The sequence below is a fragment of the Anthonomus grandis genome, chromosome 22 (genome assembly GCF_022605725.1).
Source record: "Anthonomus grandis grandis chromosome 22, icAntGran1.3, whole genome shotgun sequence".
NCBI lineage: Eukaryota > Metazoa > Arthropoda > Insecta > Coleoptera > Curculionidae > Anthonomus > Anthonomus grandis.
The window spans coordinates 20,889,374-20,905,534 of record NC_065567.1 but is presented as its reverse complement, the minus strand read 5'-3'; the positions used below and the strand labels follow the sequence as shown (position 1 = coordinate 20,905,534).

Below are 16,161 nucleotides of genomic sequence, written 5' to 3'. Positions count from 1 at the left end.
ATAAAAAAAAATTAAAATTAAGCACAATCATTCATTCTGCAATTTTGGTTATGAGATATTGGAGGTTTAGATGTCCAAACCCGTTTGATCAGTAATGTGGTCAAATAGCTCAGATATTTCCGGTGCTTCTGGACTTAAATGGTTATTGGCAATATTTTAGAGCAATTTACTGCTAACCAAATCAAGTTTATTTCATTACTCTATCTTCAATAGATTGCAAGTTATCAAGCAAAAACCGTGACCCTGACTTAGATCTACTTAAAAAATAATAATTTAAACTGAAAGATAATCATTTATTTTTCAACTTTGGTTATGATGAGCAGAGCATGGCCGTAAATCAACTGGCAAAGGCGATATTGGAAGTTTGTATGTCCGACACCGTTTGATCAGCTTATGTCTAACAAGTTCAGATATCTCCGGTGCTGTTAGATTTAGACCTTTAATGGTTATTAGCAACAATTTACTGCTAACCAAATAAAGTTTATTTTATGACTTACCGTACATATGTCCGTCAAACCCCACGTTTTTTGCAATTTTATTAGCACAGAATACCTTGGCCAGATATCTAATTAAACAAAAATAAGAAATCATAATATATCAGAACAAACGATTTATTAAGTAATTTATCAGATGAGTAACAATTTTTAAAAACTTCATAAAAAATAAATTATCATCATTATATCAAAACACTAGAATACTTATTATATTAGCTATTGGCTGACAGCAGCATTGGCAGCAATACTTGGACTATTAATAACTTCACCAAGACTTTCGAGCAATTCTTTCCTATAGTCATCAAAGTCACCATCCAATTCATTGATGGTCTGATCCTCTATAACATATAATGAGCAGCCAGTCTCCCTGATCAGACGTTCGTCGTGAGATACTATTATAACTCCTCCAGTGTATTCATTGATTGCTTCAGCAAGAGCATCAATTGATTCGATATCCAGGTTATTTGTAGGTTCATCAAGAATCAAAACATCAGGGGCATTCAGACACAACTCTGCCAGAGCCACTCTTGCCTTTTGACCTCCAGACAAGTCTTTCATCTTTATAGTGTGTGCATGACTAGCAAGCCCAAAAGTACCCAACTGCTTCCTTGCCTTTTCATAGGGTAGATCAAATAACCTCATTAAGTATTCAGAAGGTGTTTCTTCTGCAGTCAAATGTTCACCTGAATGCTGATCAAATCTACCAATTCTTAGTCTATGGTTCATGCGAGCCTCTCCTTCCTGAGGGGTTAATTCATTGACCAGCAATTTTAGGAATGTCGATTTTCCTACTCCATTTGGTCCAACAATGGCTACCCTACTTGTCATATCAATACCAAAGTCAGTCTTAACAAAAAGAGGTTTTTGACCTGGATATGCAAACGTAACATTATGAAGGCCAAGAACTGGAGGTTGAAGTGGTGGAGGTTCTGGAAATCGGAATTTAACCAAATATTCCTTTGGCTTTTGCAGCAATTCTGTAGGTTGGGTGTCTTCCTCTTGTTTTTGAACTTTGCTTCTGTTCTTTTCCTGCTTCCTGGTAAGAGCCTCTTTCTGTTTCTTTTCAGCCTGTTTCTTAGATGATCCAGATGATTTTAATTCCTTAATTCTTTTCTCTTGTTTTTCATACTCTTTGATCATTTCTTTCCTCTTTTGCACATACATTTTTTTAAACATAGAATAATTGCCTTTATAGTAATAGAGCTTTTGGTTGTCAAGATGGATGATTTCATTGCATACATTATCCAAAAATGACTGGTCATGAGATACTATAAGAAGAGTCTTTTTCCACCCCTGTAAGTAGTTATCTAACCAGATAACCGCATTCAAATCCAAGTGATTTGTCGGCTCATCAAGTAGTAAAAGAGTAGGCTCAATGTAAAGTGCTCTAGCAAGAGAAACTCTCATTCTCCAACCACCAGAAAAATTCTTAGTAGCCCTGTCCTGCATTTCTCTAGTAAAACCAAGACCAGCTAGGATTCTTCTAGCTCTAGGCTCAGCAGAGTCAGCACCAATGGCCTTTAATTCGGCATAAACTTCATTTAACCTGTCTTGAACATCCAATTTTCCTTGGTTAAATTCTTCTTCCAATTTCTTTTGTTCTGCAAGAAGCTCATTACGTTTTACATCAGCCTTTAAAACTGTCTCCACTGCACTCATGTCATCAGCAACAACTTCTTGCTCACAGTATAATATGTCTATATTGGGTGGAATTGCAAATGCCCTTTGAGCAAGATGTCTAAGTAAAGTAGTTTTTCCATGACCATTAGGTCCCACCAAACCATAATGTCTTCCATTTGCTATGACCAAAGATGCATTTGTAAATAGATCTTTTCCTTTAGCTGCAATCGTAAAGTTTTCAATTTTTATATCAACTGCATTTTCCAAGGCAGCCATTTGTCCAGCAGTTTTCTGAACTTGAGAAACTGTAAAGTTGGAGTCTAGTTCAGAGTGACCTTGGCCTCCTTTTCTCAGCATAGTTTCCATTGCCTTTTCATACTCCTGTTGTTTTTTTAATTTTTTCTTTTCTTTGTGGGTCAATTTCTTTTCTTTAGGGGTGTCCAAGTCCAGTTTCTCAGTGCCTTCGATAATATCTGCAATGCTATCGTCTGCCTCCTTTTCTGCTGGTTCTGGATTTGGTTCTTGTTCATTGCTTATTTCATTATCCTTTTTTGACTTTGCTGGTATGGGTTCTGAAGTTTCCTGGACTAAATCTACTTCTGCAGGAGGAATGCCTTCCGTCAGATCAGTATCAGCATTCACATCTTCTTTAAAGCCTTTTTTCACCTTCTTTCCTTTTTTACTTTTGGGGACAGGTTGAATTTCCTCTATACTTTCTGGTTCATCACTCAGGTTATCAAGTTTTAGTTGTGGTTCGTCATCACTTTCAAACCCATCACCTTTAGCAGCTTTCTTTACCTTCTTCCCTTTTTTACCTTTGGATGGAGCAGGTAAAACTTCCTCAGCACTCTCCAAGTTTTCTGCATCATCATCTTCACTATCAAACTTCTCTTCTTTGACAGATTTTTTTGGTTTCTTACCTTTTTTAGCTTTTGGTGCAGGTATAGACTCCTCATCACTTTCTTTATCCTTTTTGTTCACAACCATAGGCTCTGTATCACTATCCCACTTATCTTCTTTTCCACCTTTCTTCCCTTTCTTTCCTTTCTTACCCTTGGTTGTATGTTCTACTGCTTCAGACGTGTCCCCAACTTCTTCTTTGATCTCCTCTTTCACAGCTTTTTTGTTCTTTTTACTCTTTCCTTTGGCTGGGACAGGTGTGTCATCTGAGTCACTTAGTTCCATGTCATTTTTGCCTTGTTTCCCACGGGTTGGTTGAGGATTTTCATCATCATCTGGAAAATCATCTTTGTTTTTCTTGTTACCTTTACGTTTTGACATGTTTTGGCTGAGTATATCTATAAAGAAAATAATAGCAATGTTACAAACTTATATTAAATGTAAAAATTTACTTAAATGGCTGTTTTGGAAATATAAAAACTTATATGGAGCTTAACAAGTATTAAGGTTAGTAAGAGTTAGCAAAGGTTTTTCATTTCAGTGCCAATCAATTGGGGGCTTATGTGATCAGATCTTAAGTGAGCCAGTGACAGTTTTTAAAAATATTTTTATAGACAACTGTTGGCTTTGCCAGAGGTTAAAAAATTATCATCTTATACATTTTTGGTACAATACATTCAAATCAAATCAAAACATGCTTTATTATCATAAAATACAGTATTTGTGGATAAAGCTTCCTACTAGATAAAACTTTCAGTACTTAAAAGAGTCACTTTCAATTAAAAAGGACCTAAATCTAAAAAGTAATAATAGGTAGAAAAAGGCGAACATATTAAAGCTAGCAAAATGCAGTATTTTCAATAAAAAAGGCAAACTTCATAAATATATAACATCACAGTAATTAAAGTTATCACCAGAAATAAAATTAAATATTGAAAAGAAAAAGAAATGAACCAACATCAAAATTTTGCACATATTGTTTATTGCTTGGTATTATGATCAAAATACCAAGACTATCAAATCATTCACTTTTAAGGAGTTATGAAACAGATCTTTTGAAGCAAATCAAAGTTTGAGCAGACTTTATCTTAATTGGAAAAACATTAAAAATTTTAATACTTAAATAAATAAGAGAGTTTATAGTCAATTTACTCTTTGGAATGGTCATTGGAATATTGAAAATTTGTCTGGTATTACAGGACTTTTTAGATTTATTGCTGGTAAGATGCAATTTTCTTTTTTTATAAATTAAGCACATTGTTTCCAATGTAAACTAAGTATCTTTAAATTTCTAAATTTCTAAATTTTACGACAAACATACCAAATTGCTCTTTTCTACACAACCAAAAACAGAATTGAAAAAATATTGGCTGCAGCAACAAGAGAATGACACACTGATTTAGCAGTTTTAGATCCAAGTTCATCTGCAACAATCCTAACTGGATATTATTAAGTTTCCATTGAGTTACCTCTAAGGTCATTAATAATATTCCAATTTTCCTTGGGTTTATTGTGTGCCATCTCCAATATAAGTTCATAGTAATTTTTCCGGTCCCTCTTATAACTTTCCTATAACTTTTTTTACACACATTATAGTAATGGTGGAAACATGGATAAGTTGTAAATTTTCTCAAGGTATGTAGACATTTTAGATTTATTTAGGTTTAAGACAAGATCAATGAAAGGGTCAAGAGGAATAAGGGATCTGTATATAAAGTCTCCCAACTTTAGTTTTTCTAGATGGGTTTACTTTGGGAAGAATTATTCGATCAGATAACCCTGAGGCAATCACAAACTTGTTCTGACTTAAAATTGATACAAAAATAATCTATTAGTGCTTGTGAGGGAGATGTAATTCTTGTAGGTTGTATAACAAACATGTAAATTAAAAGAGGCCAAGAGGTTCTTTAAACAACTGACTTCATGAGAATCTATTAAATAATTAACATTAAAATCACAATAAACAATAAATCTACAACTAACAGGAAACAAAGACTAAAACAATTCAAAAGATTCACGGAACTCTATAAAGTTGTTGTTGGGTGGACAATACATACATATCGTGGGCTTACTGCAAAAACCCTCTAAGTCCCAATACCATAGTTTTGAGAAAATTAAGTTTAAAGTTTATATTTAAATGGAAAAATCAGTAAATAATTAAAAAAAATGGAACTGGGAATTTAGGATGTGGTTTAACAAAAGCTAAAACTTAACCTATAAACAATTTAAAAAATACATATTTTTTACCAGAAAATATAAGAAAATGAAGAAAAAAATGGACTTAGAGCTTTTTTGCAGAATAAAAATCAGTAATTATTCAAGATATAAGATTTAATTCCTTAGTCAAAATACAAGTAAAAGGTACAAATTAAAAAGTCCTTTAAAATAAAATAAAGGAGAAAAATATGAAATCTACTCAAACATCATCACTTTCCTCTTCACTTTCAAAGCCAGGAACTGAATCGACTGCGGTCTTTGATGTCGGCAATGATTTGTACCAACCATGAAATTCTTCAGATATGTCACCTTTTTTACATAACTGCAATAAACTATTTTTTTTCTTTTGTGTTATTGAAAGTTTTTTTTAATATAAATCTTTTAGATTTATTCCTTCCAACATCTTTGGCCGTCCTTTACCAGAAACAGTAATTTCTTTAAATTCAGAGAAATGATCGTATCTGTACAAGATAACCCCTGGTCTTTTTTTCTCATATCTGAAGCATTTTACTTTAAGCCAATTGACAGTTTCTCCTTCATTATTCTTATTTCTGTTTTTTATTATATTTTGGGTTAAATCCTTAAAGTCTGAGAAAAGCATCTGAAACACTTGATAAGCAGTACTTTTTTTATTTCTCACACGCTTCGATCGCGCTAATCTAAAAATATTTAACCAATCTTGAACGGTATACACTGGCATATAGCGTTTGGTTGTTTCTATAGCGCTGTGCATACTATCAACCTCCATAAAGGTATGACCACTTTCTAAAAATGTGTGTTCAATAGTTTGTAAAGGTGTAATTTGAACGAAGTACAAAAAAAGTGCGGCTATATTTTGGTTACGGTTTTGACCCCCGCAGGTATCCGAATAAAAGCAGAGCTCCTGGATTTGAGGACTTAATTGCATAATATACTTAAGGACACACTTTGCACCTCGGGAAAGATATTTTGCGTCCAATTTAGCCAAAAATTTGCAATAAAAACACCAAACACTCCTTCGCGTAACGTACCACATGGAGCACCCAAAGCTAATGCCGCCCAAAAATTATTCTAGAATAATCCTTTAAGTGGACTTAAGCGGTTTTGACAGAATAATATGAGTTGCCAATAAACATTTTTTAGACAGCAAAAAACCGCTAAGATACATTGCAGGCTTTTGCTAGTATATTGCTAGGTTTATTTAGCGGAATATATACAACCAAAACCCGTTGAAGTATTTTAAAGGGTTTTGCTGTTAAAGATTAATTAACTGCTGATATAAAAGTCTGCAAAAATCGATTAAGCGCGCTTACAGTATTTTAGCTGTATTATATTTTGGTTTTTGGACTTAAACGATTTGTGAGGTATTAAAAAAAGCCATTAAGAAATTTTATGGACTTACAGGATTTTGTCAGACTATTCTAAAACACACTTTGGACTTAGCTGCGCTCTTATATTAAAATCGACCAAAATTGGACTTTCGGAGGGTTTTTGCAGTAAGCCCACAATATAATATACAAATTTAGATCATTTACCAAAATTATCACAAACTCAAATCTGCTCTCAATAATATTGTGCATCAAACCTTTTAATGTCAGTTATGATAAAAAAAATACTATTCTATACACATTATAGAATAATATTTTTTACCAAAGTGAATATTACAAGTAAATGGTCTCTGGTTGGAAAATAAGAAGGATCTTTACACACATTACGTTTATCTTATTTTTCTACAATTAGAAATAACATGTAATGTATTTCATGTAATATTAAGTGACACATATAAATAATTTATTTTCTTAAAATCCTTTATAAAATCGATCCCCAATTGGTTCCCTATTTGTATTTATAAAAAGGTTTTTGAAAGATGTTGAAAAGATGAAAAGACTTTCTCCATTGCACCAGATTGTGCAGATCTAAATGTCCAAAACCTAATAAAAATCAATAATTACCTGTTTAAAATTGAAAGAGTGGTATGTATGGAAGTCCTTGGAACTTATAGGGACAACTTTTAGCAAGAATTTTATGATTTTGCAGACTACTGGAATTTAGAAACTGTAGGTGTATCAGCTGTAAGAAAATATGAAAAACCTAACCTAACACCTAACCTAACTTTCTTTACGGTTTTTCATTCATGGAGTGTCTAAAGTCAAAAATGAAAGCTGACAAGGGTAAGCACAATTTTTAGGTTGGGATATCTAAGGTCACTGTGCCCAAACAGTTTCGGGAACATCCCACCAATAAAAGTATGATTTTGGGTTAAAGATTTGGGTATAACACAGTTTTGGTTTCTATTGTTAAGAATATTTCACGAAATAATAAGAATATTCTTATAGGCAACTTTTTGTCAATCAAGATATAATAGCCACAAAATTTTTAACATTCAGCGAATGTTTGACGAAAATGTCTAAGGAATATTCAGATGGCTGTTTGAAATTATTGTTAACTAGATAATTGGTTTTCGGTGGTATAATTTCGCAAACCAATCTAAAGTTGTACATATTTTAATATAGAAAAACGATTCTCAAGACTTTAACACCTTCCATCATACGAATCAATCATCCCTTAAAGTTATGCGTTATTTTCTCTATAAAAATAAAATACAATAAATAAAGCGAAAATTATTCTTAACTGATATGCTCATCATATATAACCAAAACCAGTAAAATGTATCGAATAAAGTTTCTATTAAAGGTATAATAGATACCCAGCCTTCGGGCCACACGGGGCGGAGTGAGAGAGCAAAAGAGGTCAGGGTTAAATTCCGACGATGGAATAAAGGGTTGCCAAATTACACCAATAAAAAATATTTCTGTTAACCCCCCTATTTTGTTTCGTGCTCATATATTGCCCATACTCGCATGGAAAAAACACATATTATGGTTGCTTAATTAGGTTAACGAGAGACTATAATTTGGTTACTAAATATGTATATATATGTTTATTCATTATAGCATTCTTGCTAATTAGATGAAATAAGCAGTAATAGCAGCAATATGGTCTACTGTAATATTTTTAATGGTTAATGATTGCTTAGATGGGATCCAGAACTCTTGGAAAACCTTAATGTTTGGCAACGTGGGCGCCGACTCAGAATTTCCCAATCCTTCGTTACATCATCGAAAATCCTGTTTAGAGTATAACGACTAAACCGGGTGTATTTTGTTTTTTTCTCGCAGTGTTCTTGCCATCCTTCGGATAGCACGAAGGTATTTGGTCTAGTACCCACATACATATATCATTTTCAAAATACAAACCGTGACAAACAAGACATGTTTTATTCTCTTAGCTTACAGTTAGGGCAATTTTCTACAACCACTTACTAGTGACTTTTTAAATTGCAGATTTTGGATTTTTGAGGGTGCCAAATTAACAGCCTACAAATATGAAATTCCCGCTACGTTTTTCTTCCTATTGCCATGGTAACTTTTAGAGTCTTTGCCAAATGCTTTTGCTTTATACGAGTTTAATGCAATCGATTTTTCCTTATATTATTTCAGCAGTCACATAAGCCTTAGATTTGCACCACTTTTTTTTTAAAGTTGTTAAATTAGTCTTTCATTAATAAATTATTTATCATTTATAAATAGTAACCCTTTTAGTATCCTACTTTTTTCTTATTGAATGATAAAGAGGATGTTATTAGAGATTCAAAACTTGCAAAAATTAAGTCACACAAATTAGTCCACCCACATATAGTTTAGTGCAATGCATGTATTTGAAGTATATAAACTTATTTAAAGGGAAATTTTAGCAGTAAAGCGGGAAAATTTAGAACCAGCAAAGAACAATTTCATTTTTTAAATTTGAAAATGCTCAATTGTTTTCCCGCGTTGCTGCTTTTTTCCCCAAAAATTTTTTTCAAAAATTAGGTAGGAAAGAATCAAGTTTATAGCTAATTCAGTTTTATATTAAAGGTTGTCTTGTATATACAGACAGGGTGATCTTGGAAAAATGTATTAATTCTTATATGGGATAAAACATAAGTCAATTTAAGCTGGTTTGCAAAGATTCTTTTTTCTATGTCGTAGATACTGGGGGGAAGGGGTCAGTAACCCTTTACTCTGCCTCCCAATCTCTCCACACCACTGGATATATAACGAACTCGAGATCTTTTGAAGCGAAAATCTTATGTGAAAACTATGTGGCGCCCAACGTCGAAACATTTGATCAAAAAAATCGCATGAAACATCCGCACATCGCATGATACATGGCAATTAAATGTCTGAAACTTAAATAAAGGCCGCTGCGCAGATTTAAATAGCATAGTCAAAATGTGCAAAAAAAATGGTCTATTTATTTAGAATATTTAGCTTTCTATCATGGATTTGCCTGAAATGCATCCATAAATAGGATAATAAACAAGAGTTCCTTAAACCTAATAAATTTAGTTATAGTAACTAATTATGATGATGAATACATTTACCAATTTATTTGGTTAAAAACCACATTTCCATGATTCATTTCATGCTACGTATAACTGAAACATAACAGTATTTAAATTTGCACTATTATTTGTTTTGAAACACATAAGGCAAATAAAACGGCAATGGGCAAGGCCTTACAAATAACATAGAGGTTGATGAGGGAGAGAATTAACGCCTAAATATCTATATATCACGTGACAATAAATAATAGTGGATAAACACGCGATATTTTTAGACTTCTGGATGGATTTTTTTTTATCTATGAAAGGTTGCGGACCAACTGTCCTTTTTAGCATTAATTAATTTGAGTTTTGCACTAAAACTTATACGTAATAGTTAACTAATTTTGATTTTTGATGCACGTTTAGTTTCATAACACGAATGCCTGAAAATAAACATTTTCAGGGGTTGTACTACACTGGCGTTGTTAACTCTCTGTGTTGTTCTGCAAAATAGAGACATGGAGATGAACATGGAGATGGAATGGGTTTCAGGAGCTCCGTTTCGCAACGCAGAGACTGCCTGCGGCTCTATTATGAGCGTTAGTGTGGTACCTTTAGGGGCTTTAAAGCTGCACTAGCAGGCATTCGGCAACATTGTTATTTAGTAGAGGTAAGTAGAAAATTCGCTTTCTTTATCGGACTCTATAATACGAGTTTTTAGTCTGTGAATTTTAATATTTTAATCAGAATATCGCAAGCAAGTCGTTCTTATTTTTCATGTGGTGTGCAGAATCCTGTTACTTGTTTTGATAGAAAGTAACATTAGTGATATCTTCCTTGTAATTTTTGTGATCCAATTATTCTTCTTTAGTATTGGTGAGCTCGAGTCTGCTCAGGCTGCCACCTAAGCTGTTCTAATATAAAAAGTATTTCAGTTCATAAATTTTAACTAGGATTTTTAGTGCTACGAATATATTTAAGATGTTACTATTTGAGCTTTTAGGGATCGTTTCACCTCCTCGACTTTTTTTGTCTAAAATAGTTAGTTTTTTTAGTTAAAATGTCTATTTTGGTTTCGCTGGGACACTTTACATATTAGAATGTCTAATTTTGTCTTAATTTTTCCTTTTGCGGTTTGTTTTTTTGGCTGTACAACTTCACCTTGCACAGCTAAAGTACAGTGGAACAAATTTTCACAAAGCTATCCAATACGGCCAAATCCTGTAAGTTTGATCACCCTACTTGTTTATTAATAGTTAGATTATCTTACCTTTTAACGGAGCTATATATATGTGCTTTAAAAAAATTAAAACTTTACTTCAAGCGGGTTTTGACACTATTTCATTTACACACAAACGCTGAAATAAGTAGTATACAAAACACTGCTAAATGTCTCATATAAAAACAGATGGATTTATTAGTTTGTTACAGATTAAAGAGACATGACTGAAAGAACAGATTTAAGAAAATTAGTTTGGTAGGTCAAAGGTTTTACTCAATTCGTCACGTTTACACAATCAGTAAATCGTGGTATTAGCTGTTAAGCGCCACACTGTTCTTCTTACATTGGGAAGTAATTAATTTAAAATCTTTATTTATTAAAATAGATTTACGAACTTTTTTATTTTGGCTCTTATCGATATCGAGAGAGAAAGATTTTTTTTAAATTCAAAAATTAATTAAAAACCATTTAAGGGCTACAATCGAATAATAAAAACTTAGTGACTTATTTTTATAATTACTGGGAAGATTAAATTGAAGACCAACATTAATGATTTTGCCTTTAAGAACGAACACTCTTACTAGCTCTAACTGATGTCCAATAATTATTAATACAATGAAAAAAGTGAATCGCTTTAATCAAAGGTTTGACATTTTGAAAATGGTTAAATTAACAAAAATACTTTTCAAGGAACCTATACCTGAGCGTTAACCAAACTTGGAAAACAATTTTATTGTTGAGTTAACATTTAAAACTTTATTTCAACAAACTATAGGGCGGAAGTAGAATTTTTCTGCATATTTTCTGCATAGTTCAAAATTTTAGAAATAAGTATTTCACTTAATAAGTCGTGTCTATTAATTTTTACTTGGTATCAGATTCATCTTTAAGCAAAATAATTTTGTATATCAATTTAAATACTGGACAAATATTGATTAAGCATTTTGAATGTTAGTTGAATAGAAGTCCATACTTGTAGGAGAATGTGTATATAAAGATTACAAATAGGGGAAGTCTACTTTATCTCCAACAAAAATGCATGTAGGTCACTTAGGTAAATGTATTATGCATTTCGGCTGTGTAAACAGCCATCATCAGATACTAAAATAAAATACAGGTAATTCAAGACAATTTAAAAAAAAGAGCTTATTCGCTATAACAATATAGATTTAGAACTTACCAGAACATTACAAAAAACCTATACACGTTATCAAAATATCGGGAAAAAAACAACAACAATAAATAAAAGAATTAAAATTAAAAACATAGTACAATAAGGACATCTACGATTTAAAATATAAAATTTATACTTAGGACGATACAGATTTCTACATATTAAAAGAAGGTACTTTAAGGAAGTATTGTATATTAGCGTTGCGTTAAAGAAAAGATTTTAAATTTTGACTAATACAAATGTTATAAGATGAAAGAGTTAAATAAAAACAATAAAGGTAAAAGTTATTTTCTAGGGTTAATTGAATCAAAAAAGCGTAAACTGTCAAACTTAGTTTGCTCATTAATGCATGTGCAGTCTGGGGAGATTATGGCCCTATTTATTTCAAAGGCTTCCAACAAGTCCAATTGTAACCCTTTCTCACAAACATGCAGAACCTCAGTGTTAGGTCCCGGATCAAAATTATGCCCAGACTCTAATATGTGGTTCGCAAAAGGAGAATTGGTATTGTTAATAAAAGTATTTTTATTTCGCGTGATGTCTTAAATGTTCGTTGACTCTTACTTCAATTTTCCTTCCGCTTTGGCCGACATAACAGATATCACATAATGGGTGGGAACAAGTTAACTTGTAAAATCCAGATCGGTGTGTTATCGGTATTTTATCTTTAGTGTTTACTAAATGTTTTGCCAAGTTGTTTTTGGTTTTAAAACAAATATTAGGTTTAGTGACAAATTCATTGGACTTAAAACACTGTGCGACACTAGAAGAGACGTTGCCAAAGTAAGTAATAGATCGATAAGATCCGAGTGTGTTGGGTTTACTGAGTTGGTTTATTAAGTTTTTTGAAAAAATGATTGTTGTATAACTTCTTAATAATATTTATAGGATATCCATTGTTTCGAGCGATTTGTAAAATTATATTATATTCTTTTTTGAAATTAATATCGTTTAGTGGAATATTGAACAATCTATGAAAAAGAACAATAAAAAGCGGCAAATTTTTGGCTAAAGGGATGATTAGAGGTAAAGGGTATTACTGTATTTGTGGCTGTAGGTTTAAGATATATTTGAAATTCACAATGGTTATTGTGATTAGTGATTAAAAGGTCTAAAAATGGCAAACTTGATTCTTTCTCTAACTCATAGGTAAACTGTATGTTGGGATGAACAGAATTAATGAAATCAACAAAGTTTTCTAGGTCGTCTTTGGTTCCATTAAAAATAGTAAAAATGTCGTCTACGTAGCGAACCCATGTTTTTATATGTTTGTTAAATAAATGATGTTCCGAAATTGTTTTTCTAGTTTATACATAAACAGTTCGGCTAAAAAAGGTGACAAATTAGAGCCCATTGCTAATCCAGTTTTTTGTTCGAAAAAATTATTGTCAAATTGAAAAAAGTTTTGAAGGAGTACACAATTGACTAGAGAACACAAATCCAAAATGAAATGACTAGGTAAATTAGTGTTAGTATAAAGTAATTCTCAAAGAGTATTGAAATGCAATCACTCGGAGGTATGCTAGGAAACAAGTTAGTAACATCAAAAGCCAGGATTGGGGTGGTATCTGGATAGGAAATAAATGTTCAGTTAATTCAAAAGAATTTTTTATAGAAAAAGGATTGTTGAAGTTTAACGTAGAAGGTAAAATAGAAGATAACCAAGAAGAAAGTCTGGAAGCAGGAGAATTCGTGTAGGCAACTACTGGACGAACAGGGTAGTTAGCTTTATGTATTTTCGGTAGACAGCAAAGGAGAGGAGTGGAGGGTTTCATGGGAATGAGTTTTCTTTCGGAGATGAAAAAACAATCAAGAGTCAACTGGCTTTGTTTAAGAGTAAACTTTAATAGGGCTATAAACTTGTTCATGGAGTTGTTAGTTAGGTTGCAAAAATTATTGGAATTTAGGAATTGAGTAACCTTAGATAAATAATCTGGTTTGTTCATTATAACAATACAGTTTCCCTTGTCGGCTTTTGTTAAAACTAAACTATCTTTGGCCATCTTATTTTTTAATTGTTTTAAAACTATGTTATTTTTCTTATTATAAAGATGATCAATGTTGTTATCTTCACATTCACAAATGTTTCATTGGTTTTTAGAATTCTTTCAGCTTCAATTATAAGTTGTTCAGAAACATAATTTGAATCAAAATGTGGTAAGTTGAACTTTAGGTCCATATTTCAAAGATGTATTTCCTGGTTAGAAAGAGCACTATTGGACAAGTTTATAATACGAGGATGAAATTTATGGGGTTCGGTACTGTTCTTATAGGAATTCGAAAAGTTGTTATTTTGTTGATGCTTTAAACTATGCAGTTTTTTGTTCAAAATTATTAAATGTTCTTTACCCTTTCTACGTACATGTTTAATTATATAAGCCAACAAAATATCAAACTCAATGTTGTGTAGCTGCTTAGAAATTAGAGAATATAAAAACTTAAAGTTTCTGGTCTATGGAGTTTAAATTAGAGTAATGGTTGCAAATTTCTTGACGTATCCAGGTTTTTTGGCAATATTTAGTGCTTTACTGGAGCTTCTTGATATAGAGTTGGTTCTAATATTCATATAGTTTGGTGTCAGGTTGTTTCTAAGGCATTCATTGTTTTAAATGTTATATTAACATTTTATTTTATGTAGGACAAAAAATTAAACTTGTTCATTTAATACACATGTGTAGGTATTGATTTAATTATAAGTTTTATTAAAATGAACATTTAAATACTTCTATTTTAACTTAAACATACCAGTTCGAAACGTCGCCAGTTTCTCAAAACACCTTGAATTTTGAAGAACCGGTGAAATGTTGTTATTTAATAGAATACAAAATTTATAGGGTGTTTACATGTTCCTATGTCTATAACGCCCTAATTCCCTTTATATTTCTCCTATACTGAGTAATTAAAAAAACTTTCCTTTGAATATTTTAAAAACACACTTCAGTTATTAAATGTATGCATAACTTAATTAGATACGAAGAACAATTTTTCTAGCTTTAAAAGGACTAACACGAAATATTTATTTGCTTAAAAAATGCACTTACATTCCCTTGATTATTTATCTTTTTACATTATTTTAAAATTACTAATTAAAATTTACAAATTTTACTGCATATACCTTTTTGTAATTTAACTTAGAATATAAAATAAAATATAAAGGTATTTTACGGTTACAGCTTAAAAATTCATTAAAGCTATGCATAACTTAAATGTACACCAGGCACTTTTTGGGTTTAAAAGGATCTGCAAATCAGAATTTTTTAATAGAACAAAAATTGGCTTTTTCGGTAGTTTTGGAAAAAAATCTTTCCCTTGGAAACTTATTGAATATAAGCTAATTTTAGTAAAATATAACAATAGATAATTTTTTAACTAATTTAACTTTAAAAAATTCAATTATTTTCAATTGGAAAATCAGGATTTAAATAATAAAAATTATGCATAATTTAAATGGATACGAAAAACCCAGTGTTAACGTCCACAATGTTTTCATTTTTTTTGAATTGCCAATTTTTGCAATAATATATAATTTTTTGGATTTTTTCCTGAATTTATAATAAAAATTCTCTTCTTAAAGAAATTATTTTTTATTTAAAAAACTACTTATAATTCAATAAACATAAATGAAATTAAATCAATTTTAGTGTACACAAAATAGATTTGTGACAAATATGCAGCATATAAAATTTCCGAAGTTCATTAAACCTTTCTTAAATGTTCACGAAAATCTCTTCGTTAATGTCTACAAGGGTATATCTTTAGAATTATCTTAATAAAAAAATAAGAATAAACTTATTTTATCACAAGATTTACAGTCTTTTAACATTTTCTCAACTTCTATTATAAACAAACTCTCTTTTATTTTAATTAACTTTTATTCTTCTATAATACTCTTACTTTTTTTATTAAAAAAAATCAATAATTTTTTAATAAATCCTACATTTTCCCAATTTGTATTGATTTTTTTTGATACGTATTTGAAGACTTATATAAATGTATATCATTATTCAATTTATAGTATTTATACGGTTTAAGATTCTTAATCACCAATTAAGGGTACACCTGGATAACTTTAAAAAATGCTGCCCCAATTGAACAAAAAAATATTTATTTAACCTTGTAAATATCTTGTTTTAGTAATTTGAGGACTTTCATGTTTTAGACTATTGGTGCAATATTTAAAAAGTTT

General features: G+C 31.2%; 1 protein-coding gene across 1 annotated transcript; it reads right to left on the bottom strand.

Moving 5' to 3' along the window:
* Nucleotides 1-595: 595 nt before the first annotated feature.
* Nucleotides 596-7,336, bottom strand: LOC126748880 (ATP-binding cassette sub-family F member 1). The gene is made up of 2 exons (XM_050458401.1): nt 7,163-7,336; nt 596-3,412 (listed from the first exon to the last, which is right to left on the bottom strand). Exon 2 carries the CDS (start codon nt 3,393-3,395, stop codon nt 711-713), a length of 2,685 nt encoding a protein of 894 aa, XP_050314358.1. The 5' UTR covers nt 3,396-3,412; nt 7,163-7,336; the 3' UTR covers nt 596-710.
* Between the last annotated feature and the right edge of the window lie 8,825 nt (nt 7,337-16,161).